Source organism: Eleutherodactylus coqui, chromosome 5 (genome assembly GCF_035609145.1).
Source record: "Eleutherodactylus coqui strain aEleCoq1 chromosome 5, aEleCoq1.hap1, whole genome shotgun sequence".
In the NCBI taxonomy this organism is placed as follows: Eukaryota; Metazoa; Chordata; class Amphibia; order Anura; family Eleutherodactylidae; genus Eleutherodactylus; species Eleutherodactylus coqui.
The window spans coordinates 56863151-56877930 of NC_089841.1; the positions used below are offsets into that span (position 1 = coordinate 56863151).

The 14780-nt window shown below is 33.0% G+C and overlaps 1 protein-coding gene across 2 annotated transcripts in view; it reads left to right on the forward strand.

Annotated features, from left to right (window-relative positions):
* Positions 1-14780, forward strand: part of MYO5B (myosin VB) — a 232136-nt gene that overhangs the window by 139337 nt on the left and 78019 nt on the right. For both annotated transcript variants that reach the window (XR_010792791.1, XM_066602561.1), the window contains exon 8: positions 13857-13964. Coding sequence is in view for 1 of the 2 variants with exons in the window: in XM_066602561.1 (XP_066458658.1) it covers positions 13857-13964 (108 nt within the window). In the remaining variant the exon portion in view is untranslated. The remainder of the gene's footprint in view (positions 1-13856; positions 13965-14780) is intronic.

Consider the following 14780-nt stretch of genomic DNA (forward strand, 5'->3'; position numbering starts at 1 on the left):
ACTAATTTTCGCCCTCCGATGGCCAAATTAGCCGCGCTTGCGCAGTCCGGGTCTTCTGCAGTCTTCTATGGGGCCGCTCGTGTAGAATGCCGGCTCCGTGTAGCTCCGCCCCGTCACGTGCCGATTCCAGCCAATCAGGAGGCTGGAATCGGCAATGGACCGCACAGAAGCCCTGCGGTCCACGGAGACAGAGGATCCCGGCGGCCATCTTCAGCAGGTAAGTATGAAGACGCCGGACCGCCGGGATTCAGGTAAGCGCTGTGCGGGTTGTTTTTTTAACCCCTGCATCGGGGTTGTCTCGCGCCGAACGGGGGGGGGGGGGGGGTTAAAAAAAAAAAAAAAACCCCGTTTCGGCGCGGGACAACCCCTTTAAATTCTTGTACATACTGAGCAGTATTATAGTAGTTATATTCTTGTACATAGGGGGCAGTATTATAGTAGTTATATTCTTGTACATAGGGGGCAGTATTATAGTAGCTATATTCTGGTACATAGGGGGCAGTTATTATAGTAGTTATATTCTTGTATATAGGGGCAGTATTATAGTAGTTATATTCTTGTACATAGGGGGCAGTATTATAGTAGTTATATTCTTGTACATAGGGGGACAGTATTATAGTAGTTATATTCTTGTACATAGGAGGCAGTATTATAGTAGTTATATTCTTGTACATAGGAGGCAGTATTATAGTAGTTATATTCTTGTACATAGGGGGCAGTATTATAGTAGTTATATTCTTGTACATACTGAGCAGTATTATAGTAGTTATATTCTTGAACATAGGGGGCAGTATTATACTAGTTATATTCTTGTACATAGGGGGCAGTATTATAGTAGTTATATTCTTGAACATAGGGGGCAGTATTATACTAGTTATATTCTTGTACATAGGGGGCAGTATTATAGTAGTTATATTCTTGAACATAGGGGGCAGTATTATACTAGTTATATTCTTCTACATAGGGGGCAGTATTATAGTAGTTATATTCTTGAACATAGGGGGCAGTATTATACTAGTTATATTCTTCTACATAGGGGGCAGTATTATAGTAGTTATATTCTTGTACATAGGGGAGGGCAGTATTATAGTAGTTATATTCTTGTACATAGGGGGCAGTATTATAGTAGTTATATTCTTGTACATAGGAGCAGTATTATAGTAGTTAAATTCTTGTACATAGGGGAGGGCAGTATTATAGTAGTTATAGTCTTGTACATAGGAGCAGTATTATAGTAGTTATATTCTTGTACATAGGGGAGAGCAGTATTATAGTAGTTATAGTCTTGTACATAGGGGGCAGTATTATAGTAGTTATATTCTTGTACATAGGAGCAGTATTATAGTAGCTATATTCTTGTACATAGGGGGCAGTATTATAGTAGTTATATTCTTGTACATACTGAGCAGTATTATAGTAGTTATATTCTTGAACATAGGGGGCAGTATTATACTAGTTATAGTCTTGTACATAGGGGGCAGTATTATAGTAGTTATATTCTTGTACATAGGGGGCAGTATTATAGTAGTTATATTCTTGAACATAGGGGGCAGTATTATACTAGTTATATTCTTCTACATAGGGGGCAGTATTATAGTAGTTATATTCTTGTACATAGGGGGCAGTATTATAGTAGTTATATTCTTCTACATAGGGGGCAGTATTATAGTAGTTATATTCTTCTACATAGGAGGCAGTATTATAGTAGTTATATTCTTGTACATAGGGGGCAGTATTATAGTAGTTATATTCTTGTACATAGGAGCAGTATTATAGTAGTTAAATTCTTGTACATAGGGGAGGGCAGTATTATAGTAGTTATAGTCTTGTACATAGGAGCAGTATTATAGTAGTTATATTCTTGTACATAGGGGAGAGCAGTATTATAGTAGTTATAGTCTTGTACATAGGGGGCAGTATTATAGTAGTTATATTCTTGTACATAGGAGCAGTATTATAGTAGCTATATTCTTGTACATAGGGGGCAGTATTATAGTAGTTATATTCTTGTACATACTGAGCAGTATTATAGTAGTTATATTCTTGAACATAGGGGGCAGTATTATACTAGTTATATTCTTGTACATAGGGGGCAGTATTATAGTAGTTATATTCTTGTACATAGGGGGCAGTATTATAGTAGTTATATTCTTGTACATAGGGGGCAGTATTATACTAGTTATATTCTTCTACATAGGGGGCAGTATTATAGTAGTTATATTCTTCTACATAGGAGGCAATTTTTATTAGTAAAAAACATACAAGAAATAAACAATACATTTCTTCCAGAAATATCAACACAAAGAATTATGTAACAATATACATGCCTATAAAAAAAAAAGGAAACGAAACAGAAACAAACCCCACTTTCAACAACTTTAACTTAGTTAGAGTCCATTGCTGTTAAGGGGATAGAGAAAGAATAAATTAAATGTAGTTTCCAAACATAACACAAGGTTGCCTACATACAACTATCCCCACATTAATAAATATGTATATTTCGCCACAATTCAGAGTTTTTTAGCGTTTTTGTTAACTTCTAAGTTTTTCACCCAAGTCAATTCGGACAGAATAAGGTTCACTGCTGACATGTGATCAAATGACTCATTATGGATGGACACTCTTGTTCTGGTGTGCCACTGGTAATATTTGATGATGGTAATAATGAGGTACATGGTCTCTTGGTTGATGCCAGTATTATAGTAGTTATATTCTTGTATATAGGAGCAGTATTATAGTAGTTATATTCTTGTATATAGGAGCAGTATTATAGTAGTTATATTCTTGTACATAGAGGCAGTATTATAGTAGTTCTACTCTTGTACATAGGAGCAGTATTATAGTAGTTATATTCTTGTACATAGGAAGCAGTATTATAGTAGTTATATTCTTGTACACAGGGGACAGTATTATAGTAGTTATATTCTTGTACATAGGAGGCAGTATTATAGTAGTTATATTCTTGTACATAGGAGGCAGTATTATAGTAGTTATATTCTTGTACATAGGAAGCAGTATTATAGTAGTTATATTCTTGTACACAGGGGACAGTATTATAGGAATTATATTCTTGTACATTGAAGGCAGTATTATAGTAGTTATATTCTTGTACATAGGAGGCAGTGTTATAGTAATTATATTCTTGTACATTGGAGGCAGTATTATAGTAGTTATATTCTTGTACATAGGAGGCAGTGTTATAGTAATTATATTCTTGTACATTGGAGGCAGTATTATAGTAGTTATATTCTTGTACATAGGAAGCAGTATTATAGTAGTTATATTCTTGTACACAGGGGACAGTATTATAGTAGTTATATTCTTGTACACAGGGGACAGTATTATAGTAGTTATATTCTTGTACATAGGAGGCAGTATTATAGTAGTTATATTCTTGTACATAGGAAGCAGTATTATAGTAGTTATATTCTTGTACACAGGGGACAGTATTATAGTAGTTATATTCTTGTACACAGGGGACAGTATTATAGTAGTTATATTCTTGTACACAGGGGACAGTATTATAGTAGTTATATTCTTGTACACAGGGGACAGTATTATAGTAGTTATATTCTTGTACACAGGGGACAGTATTATAGTAGTTATATTCTTGTACATAGGAGGCAGTATTATAGTAGTTATATTCTTGTACATAGGAGGCAGTGTTATAGTAATTATATTCTTGTACATAGGGGGCAGTATTATAGTAGTTATATTCTTGTACATGGGGGCAGTATTATAGTAGTTATATTCTTGTATATAGGGGCAGTATTATAGTAGTTATATTCTTGTACATAGGGGGCAGTATTATAGTAGTTATATTCTTGTACATAGGGGGACAGTATTATAGTAGTTATATTCTTGTACATAGGAGGCAGTATTATAGTAGTTATATTCTTGTACATATGAGGCAGTATTATAGTAGTTATATTCTTGTACATAGGAGCAGTATTATAGTAGTTATATTCTTGTACATAGGGGGCAGTATTACAGTAGTTATATTTTTGTACATAGGGGGCAGTATTGTAGTAGATATATTCTTGTACATAGGAGCAGTATTACAGTAGTTATATTCTTGTACATAAGAGCAGTATTACAGTAGTTATATTCTTGTATATAGGGAGCAGTATTATAGTAGTTATATTCTTGTACATAGGAGGCAGTTTTACAGTAGTTACATTCTTGTACATAGGGGGCAGTATTATAGTAGTTATATTCTTGTACATAGGGGGCAGTATTATAGTAGTTATATTCTTGTACATAGGAGCAGTATTACAGTAGTTATATTCTTGTATACAGGGAGCAGTATTATAGTAGTTATATTCTTGTACATAGGAGGCAGTATTATAGTAGTTATATTCTTGTACATAGGAGGCAGTATTATAGTAATTATATTCTTGTACATAGGAGGCAGTATTATAGTAGTTCTATTCTTGTACATAGGAGGCAGTATTATAGTAGTTATATTCTTGTACATAGAGGCAGTATTATAGTAGTTATATTCTTGTACATAGAGGCAGTATTATAGTAGTTCTACTCTTGTACATAGGAGCAGTATTATAGTAGTTATATTCTTGTACATAGGGGGCAGTATTATAGTAGTTATATTCTCGTACATTGGAGGCAGTATTATAGTAGTTATATTCTTGTGCATAGGAGGCAGTATTATAGTAGTTATATTCTTGTGCATACCGTAGGAGCAGTATTACAGTAGTTATATTCTTGTACATAGGGAGCAGTATTATAGTAGTTATATTCTTGTACATAGGGGGCAGTATTATAGTAGTTATATTCTTGTACATAGGAGGCAGTATTATAGTAGTTATATTCTTGTACATAGGGGGTAGTATTATAGTAGTTATATTCTTGTACATAGGGGGCAGTATTATAGTAGTTATATTCTTGAACATAGGGGGCAGTATTATACTAGTTATATTCTTCTACATAGGGGGCAGTATTATAGTAGTTATATTCTTCTACATAGGGGGCAGTATTATAGTAGTTATATTCTTCTACATAGGAGGCAATTTTTATTAGTAAAAAACATACAAGAAATAAACAATACATTTCTTCCAGAAATATCAACACAAAGAATTATGTAACAATATACATGCCTATAAAAAAAAAAGGAAACGAAACAGAAACAAACCCCACTTTCAACAACTTTAACTTAGTTAGAGTCCATTGCTGTTAAGGGGATAGAGAAAGAATAAATTAAATGTAGTTTCCAAACATAACACAAGGTTGCCTACATACAACTATCCCCACATTAATAAATATGTATATTTCGCCACAATTCAGAGTTTTTTAGCGTTTTTGTTAACTTCTAAGTTTTTCACCCAAGTCAATTCGGACAGAATAAGGTTCACTGCTGACATGTGATCAAATGACTCATTATGGATGGACACTCTTGTTCTGGTGTGCCACTGGTAATATTTGATGATGGTAATAATGAGGTACATGGTCTCTTGGTTGATGCCAGTATTATAGTAGTTATATTCTTGTATATAGGAGCAGTATTATAGTAGTTATATTCTTGTATATAGGAGCAGTATTATAGTAGTTATATTCTTGTTCGTAAAGGGCAGTATTATAGTAGTTATATTCTTGTACATAGAGGCAGTATTATAGTAGTTCTACTCTTGTACATAGGAGCAGTATTATAGTAGTTATATTCTTGTACATAGGAAGCAGTATTATAGTAGTTATATTCTTGTACACAGGGGACAGTATTATAGTAGTTATATTCTTGTACATAGGAGGCAGTATTATAGTAGTTATATTCTTGTACATAGGAAGCAGTATTATAGTAGTTATATTCTTGTACACAGGGGACAGTATTATAGGAATTATATTCTTGTACATTGAAGGCAGTATTATAGTAGTTATATTCTTGTACATAGGAGGCAGTGTTATAGTAATTATATTCTTGTACATTGGAGGCAGTATTATAGTAGTTATATTCTTGTACATAGGAGGCAGTGTTATAGTAATTATATTCTTGTACATTGGAGGCAGTATTATAGTAGTTATATTCTTGTACATAGGAAGCAGTATTATAGTAGTTATATTCTTGTACACAGGGGACAGTATTATAGTAGTTATATTCTTGTACACAGGGGACAGTATTATAGTAGTTATATTCTTGTACATAGGAGGCAGTATTATAGTAGTTATATTCTTGTACATAGGAAGCAGTATTATAGTAGTTATATTCTTGTACACAGGGGACAGTATTATAGTAGTTATATTCTTGTACACAGGGGACAGTATTATAGTAGTTATATTCTTGTACACAGGGGACAGTATTATAGTAGTTATATTCTTGTACACAGGGGACAGTATTATAGTAGTTATATTCTTGTACATAGGAGGCAGTATTATAGTAGTTATATTCTTGTACATAGGAGGCAGTATTATAGTAATTATATTCTTGTACATTGGAGGCAGTATTATAGTAGTTATATTCTTGTACATAGGAGGCAGTGTTATAGTAATTATATTCTTGTACATAGGGGGCAGTATTATAGTAGTTATATTCTTGTACATGGGGGCAGTATTATAGTAGTTATATTCTTGTATATAGGGGCAGTATTATAGTAGTTATATTCTTGTACATAGGGGGCAGTATTATAGTAGTTATATTCTTGTACATAGGGGGACAGTATTATAGTAGTTATATTCTTGTACATAGGAGGCAGTATTATAGTAGTTATATTCTTGTACATATGAGGCAGTATTATAGTAGTTATATTCTTGTACATAGGAGGCAGTATTATAGTAGTTATATTCTTGTACATAGGAGGCAGTATTATAGTAGTTATATTCTTGTTTATAGGGGGCAGTATTGTAGTAGATATATTCTTGTACATAGGAGGCAGTATTGTAGTAGATATATTCTTGTACATAGGAGCAGTATTACAGTAGTTATATTTTTGTACATAGGGGGCAGTATTGTAGTAGATATATTCTTGTACATAGGAGCAGTATTACAGTAGTTATATTCTTGTACATAAGAGCAGTATTACAGTAGTTATATTCTTGTATATAGGGAGCAGTATTATAGTAGTTATATTCTTGTACATAGGAGGCAGTTTTACAGTAGTTACATTCTTGTACATAGGGGGCAGTATTATAGTAGTTATATTCTTGTACATAGGGGGCAGTATTATAGTAGTTATATTCTTGTACATAGGAGCAGTATTACAGTAGTTATATTCTTGTATACAGGGAGCAGTATTATAGTAGTTATATTCTTGTACATAGGAGGCAGTATTATAGTAGTTATATTCTTGTACATAGGAGGCAGTATTATAGTAATTATATTCTTGTACATAGGAGGCAGTATTATAGTAGTTCTATTCTTGTACATAGGAGGCAGTATTATAGTAGTTATATTCTTGTACATAGAGGCAGTATTATAGTAGTTCTACTCTTGTACATAGGAGCAGTATTATAGTAGTTATATTCTTGTACATAGGAAGCAGTATTATAGTAGTTATATTCTTGTACACAGGGGACAGTATTATAGTAGTTATATTCTTGTACACAGGGGACAGTATTATAGTAGTTATATTCTTGTACATAGGAGGCAGTATTATAGTAGTTATATTCTTGTACATAGGAGGCAGTATTATAGTAGTTATATTCTTGTACATTGGAGGCAGTATTATAGTAGTTATATTCTTGTACATAGGAGGCAGTATTATAGTAGTTATATTCTTGTACATAGGAGGCAGTATTATAGTAGTTATATTCTTGTACATAGGAGGCAGTATTATAGTAGTTATATTCTTGTACATAGGAGCAGTATTACATTAGTTATATTCTTATACATAGGGGGCAGTATTATAGTAGTTATATTCTTGTTCATAGGAGCAGTATTACAGTAGTTATATTCTTGTATATAGGGAGCAGTATTATAGTAGTTATATTCTTGTACATAGGAGGCAGTATTATAATAATTATATTCTTGTACATAGGAGGCAGTATTATAGTAGTTATATTCTTGTACATTGGAGGCAGTATTATAGTAGTTATATTCTCGTACCTAGAGGGCAGTATTATAGTAGTTATATTCTTGTACATAGGAGCAGCATTACAGTAGTTATATTCTTGTACATAGGGGGCAGTATTATAGTAGTTATATTCTTGTTCATAGGAGCAGTATTACAGTAGTTATATTCTTGTATATAGGGAGCAGTATTATAGTAGTAATATTCTTGTACATAGGAGGCAGTATTATAGTAGTTATTCTCTTGTACATAGGAGGCAGTATTATAGTAGTTATATTTTCGTACATAGGAGGCAGTATTATAGTAGTTATATTTTCGTACATAGGAGGCAGTATTATAGTAGTTATATTCTTGTGCATAGGGCGCAGTATTACAGTAGTTATATTCTTGTACATAGGGGGCAGTATTATAGTAGTTATATTCTTGTACATAGGAGGCAGTATTGTAGTAGATATATTCTTGTACATAGGAGCAGTATTACAGTAGTTATATTCTTGTACATAGGGGGCAGTATTGTAGTAGATATATTCTTGTACATAGGAGCAGTATTACAGTAGTTATATTCTTGTAAATAGGAAGCAGTATTATAGTAGTTATATTCTTGTACATAAGAGCAGTATTACAGTAGTTATATTCTTGTATACAGGGAGCAGTATTATAGTAGTTATATTCTTGTACATAGGGGGCAGTATTATAGTAGTTATATTCTCGTACATTGGAGGCAGTATTATAGTAGTTATATTCTTGTGCATAGGAGGCAGTATTATAGTAGTTATATTCTTGTGCATACCGTAGGAGCAGTATTACAGTAGTTATATTCTTGTACATAGGGAGCAGTATTATAGTAGTTATATTCTTGTACATAGGGGGCAGTATTATAGTAGTTATATTCTTGTACATAGGAGGCGGTATTATAGTAGTTATATTCTTGTACATAGGGGGTAGTATTATAGTAGTTATATTCTTGTACATAGGGGGCAGTATTATAGTAGTTATATTCTTGAACATAGGGGGCAGTATTATACTAGTTATATTCTTCTACATAGGGGGCAGTATTATAGTAGTTATATTCTTGTACATAGGGTGCAGTATTATAGTAGTTATATTCTTCTACATAGGAGGCAATTTTTATTAGTAAAAAACATACAAGAAATAAACAATACATTTCTTCCAGAAATATCAACACAAAGAATTATGTAACAATATACATGCCTATAAAAAAAAAAGGAAACGAAACAGAAACAAACCCCACTTTCAACAACTTTAACTTAGTTAGAGTCCATTGCTGTTAAGGGGATAGAGAAAGAATAAATTAAATGTAGTTTCCAAACATAACACAAGGTTGCCTACATACAACTATCCCCACATTAATAAATATGTATATTTCGCCACAATTCAGAGTTTTTTAGCGTTTTTGTTAACTTCTAAGTTTTTCACCCAAGTCAATTCGGACAGAATAAGGTTCACTGCTGACATGTGATCAAATGACTCATTATGGATGGACACTCTTGTTCTGGTGTGCCACTGGTAATATTTGATGATGGTAATAATGAGGTACATGGTCTCTTGGTTGATGCCAGTATTATAGTAGTTATATTCTTGTATATAGGAGCAGTATTATAGTAGTTATATTCTTGTATATAGGAGCAGTATTATAGTAGTTATATTCTTGTATATAGGAGCAGTATTATAGTAGTTATATTCTTGTTCGTAAAGGGCAGTATTATAGTAGTTATATTCTTGTACATAGAGGCAGTATTATAGTAGTTCTACTCTTGTACATAGGAGCAGTATTATAGTAGTTATATTCTTGTACATAGGAAGCAGTATTATAGTAGTTATATTCTTGTACACAGGGGACAGTATTATAGTAGTTATATTCTTGTACATAGGAGGCAGTATTATAGTAGTTATATTCTTGTACATAGGAGGCAGTATTATAGTAGTTATATTCTTGTACATAGGAAGCAGTATTATAGTAGTTATATTCTTGTACACAGGGGACAGTATTATAGGAATTATATTCTTGTACATTGAAGGCAGTATTATAGTAGTTATATTCTTGTACATAGGAGGCAGTGTTATAGTAATTATATTCTTGTACATTGGAGGCAGTATTATAGTAGTTATATTCTTGTACATAGGAGGCAGTGTTATAGTAATTATATTCTTGTACATTGGAGGCAGTATTATAGTAGTTATATTCTTGTACATAGGAAGCAGTATTATAGTAGTTATATTCTTGTACACAGGGGACAGTATTATAGTAGTTATATTCTTGTACACAGGGGACAGTATTATAGTAGTTATATTCTTGTACATAGGAGGCAGTATTATAGTAGTTATATTCTTGTACATAGGAAGCAGTATTATAGTAGTTATATTCTTGTACACAGGGGACAGTATTATAGTAGTTATATTCTTGTACACAGGGGACAGTATTATAGTAGTTATATTCTTGTACACAGGGGACAGTATTATAGTAGTTATATTCTTGTACATAGGAGGCAGTATTATAGTAGTTATATTCTTGTACATAGGAGGCAGTATTATAGTAATTATATTCTTGTACATTGGAGGCAGTATTATAGTAGTTATATTCTTGTACATAGGAGGCAGTGTTATAGTAATTATATTCTTGTACATAGGGGGCAGTATTATAGTAGTTATATTCTTGTACATGGGGGCAGTATTATAGTAGTTATATTCTTGTATATAGGGGCAGTATTATAGTAGTTATATTCTTGTACATAGGGGGCAGTATTATAGTAGTTATATTCTTGTACATAGGGGGACAGTATTATAGTAGTTATATTCTTGTACATAGGAGGCAGTATTATAGTAGTTATATTCTTGTACATAGGAGGCAGTATTATAGTAGTTATATTCTTGTACATAGGAGGCAGTATTATAGTAGTTATATTCTTGTTTATAGGGGGCAGTATTGTAGTAGATATATTCTTGTACATAGGAGGCAGTATTGTAGTAGATATATTCTTGTACATAGGAGCAGTATTACAGTAGTTATATTTTTGTACATAGGGGGCAGTATTGTAGTAGATATATTCTTGTACATAGGAGCAGTATTACAGTAGTTATATTCTTGTACATAAGAGCAGTATTACAGTAGTTATATTCTTGTATATAGGGAGCAGTATTATAGTAGTTATATTCTTGTACATAGGAGGCAGTTTTACAGTAGTTACATTCTTGTATACAGGGAGCAGTATTATAGTAGTTATATTCTTGTACATAGGAGGCAGTATTATAGTAGTTATATTCTTGTACATAGGAGGCAGTATTATAGTAATTATATTCTTGTACATAGGAGGCAGTATTATAGTAGTTCTATTCTTGTACATAGGAGGCAGTATTATAGTAGTTATATTCTTGTACATAGAGGCAGTATTATAGTAGTTCTACTCTTGTACATAGGAGCAGTATCATAGTAGTTATATTCTTGTACATAGGAAGCAGTATTATAGTAGTTATATTCTTGTACACAGGGGACAGTATTATAGTAGTTATATTCTTGTACACAGGGGACAGTATTATAGTAGTTATATTCTTGTACATAGGAGGCAGTATTATAGTAGTTATATTCTTGTACATAGGAGGCAGTATTATAGTAGTTATATTCTTGTACATAGGAGGCAGTATTATAGTAGTTATATTCTTGTACATAGGAGGCAGTATTATAGTAGTTATATTCTTGTACATAGGAGCAGTATTACATTAGTTATATTCTTATACATAGGGGGCAGTATTATAGTAGTTATATTCTTGTTCATAGGAGCAGTATTACAGTAGTTATATTCTTGTATATAGGGAGCAGTATTATAGTAGTTATATTCTTGTACATAGGAGGCAGTATTATAATAATGATATTCTTGTACATAGGAGGCAGTATTATAGTAGTTATATTCTTGTACATTGGAGGCAGTATTATAGTAGTTATATTCTCGTACCTAGGGGGCAGTATTATAGTAGTTATATTCTTGTACATAGGAGCAGCATTACAGTAGTTATATTCTTGTACATAGGGGGCAGTATTATAGTAGTTATATTCTTGTTCATAGGAGCAGTATTACAGTAGTTATATTCTTGTATATAGGGAGCAGTATTATAGTAGTAATATTCTTGTACATAGGAGGCAGTATTATAGTAGTTATTCTCTTGTACATAGGAGGCAGTATTATAGTAGTTATATTTTCGTACATAGGAGGCAGTATTATAGTAGTTATATTTTCGTACATAGGAGGCAGTATTATAGTAGTTATATTTTCGTACATAGGAGGCAGTATTATAGTAGTTATATTCTTGTGCATAGGGCGCAGTATTACAGTAGTTATATTCTTGTACATAGGGGGCAGTATTATAGTAGTTATATTCTTGTACATAGGAGGCAGTATTGTAGTAGATATATTCTTGTACATAGGAGCAGTATTACAGTAGTTATATTCTTGTACATAGGGGGCAGTATTGTAGTAGATATATTCTTGTACATAGGAGCAGTATTACAGTAGTTATATTCTTGTACATAGGAAGCAGTATTATAGTAGTTATATTCTTGTACATAAGAGCAGTATTATAGTAGTTATATTCTTGTATACAGGGAGCAGTATTATAGTAGTTATATTCTTGTACATAGGGGGCAGTATTATAGTAGTTATATTCTCGTACATTGGAGGCAGTATTATAGTAGTTATATTCTTGTGCATAGGAGGCAGTATTATAGTAGTTATATTCTTGTGCATACCGTAGGAGCAGTATTACAGTAGTTATATTCTTGTACATAGGGAGCAGTATTATAGTAGTTATATTCTTGTACATAGGGGGCAGTATTATAGTAGTTATATTCTTGTACATAGGAGGCAGTATTATAGTAGTTATATTCTTGTACATAGGGGGTAGTATTATAGTAGTTATATTCTTGTACATATGGGCAGTATTATAGTAGTTATATTCTTGTACATAGGGGGCAGTATTATAGTAGTTATATTCTTGTACATAGGAGGCAGTATTATAGTAGTTATATTCTTGTACATAGGGGGTAGTATTATAGTAGTTATATTCTTGTACATATGGGCAGTATTATAGTAGTTATATTCTTGTACATAGGGGGCAGTATTATAGTAGTTATATTCTTGTATATAGGGAGCAGTATTACAGTAGTTATATTCTTGTACATAGGGGGGCAGTATTATAGTAGTTATATTCTTGTACATAGGGGGCAGTATTATAGTAGTTATATTCTTGTATATAGGGAGCAGTATTACAGTAGTTATATTCTTGTACATAGGGGGGCAGTATTATAGTAGTTATATTCTTGTACATAGGAGGCAGTATTATAGTTGTTATATTCTTGTACATAGGAGGCAGTATTATAGTTGTTATATTCTTGTACATAGGGGGGCAGTATTATAGTAATTATATTCTTGTACATAGGGGGCGGTATTATAGTAGTTATATTCTTGTATATAGGGAGCAGTATTACAGTAGTTATATTCTTGTACATAGGGAGCAGTATTATAGTAGTTATATTCTTGTACATAGGGGGCAGTATTATAGTAGCTATATTCTTGTACATAGGAGGCAGTATTATAGTAGTTATACTCTTGAAAATTCACCCGGTTTTGAAAATTTTATTCATCTTTAAGAAAGTTTTTCTCATGCTGATTACTCCAAGTCTGATGTTTTCAATTCCTTTCCTATTTCATGTATGCTCCATCACCTAATACAGCAATGGACAGTTGACGTCTTTATTTACTACACTCTGTATCTGGATACTGATGTGTTTCTGTTACTTAACCTTTCCATCATGTGTTTTTATATTTTCAGCACAAGCCGAGAATTTTTTTTACACCTCGCAGGGAGGTGACACTGTCATCGAGGGGGTGGATGACGCAGACGACTTTGAAAAGACACGGCAGGCGTTGACACTTCTCGGTAAGGATTGCATTTCAAATGCTTCTGCCTGAAAAATGTTACGGTCTTGGTGGGTGAACCTTCCTTGTCTCACAGCTGGAATATGCCGGCTAATGATGCGTAAAGGAACATGACAAGATTCTGTAGTCATAAAACCCCTAGTGACTGGGACTTTTCTGAGGGGTCATCTACTTTGAGTCATTTTTTTTGTTACAATAGGCCACTAAATATAAGCTGGTCATAGGTTGTCCGTTTGCTGGCGCTCTTAGTAATCAGCTGTGATTTATGGAGGATTCTCTCTGAAAGCATTCAGTTTTCCTGCAGTGCCCCCACAGAGGAAATGAAGCATTACAATTCCTATTGAAATCAATTGACTGTCCACGCACTTCAGGAATATGTAGACCCTTTTTGAGAGGAAATCTCTGCCCAGGTTCTCACAACCTAACTAGAGCTGGGCACTGAATGCCAAGCACCCTAGATTACCTCTGCACGCTGCCTCTATGGTACAGTTGCAATTAAAATTATTAAGGACCCTTTGCAAAATAGGTTTATTTACAAACTTTCAGCTATTTGCAACAAAAAATAATGAAACGAGCAATTTAGCAGTTATTAAAAGTGGCTTTTGTGTTGCATTTAAAGAAACCACATATCATATTAGTTGTGCTGAGCTACTGACAGTCTCAGAATTATTCAACCCTCTGAATAGAATCCCTCAAAACAGCACACATTTGCAAATCAAGTGCTGTCTCAAGCACACCTGGTGTAACTAATCAAGGGCTTAATTAGTTGCATCAGTTGTGCTTAAGATAAAACACATCAAATACCTGGACTGGCAAG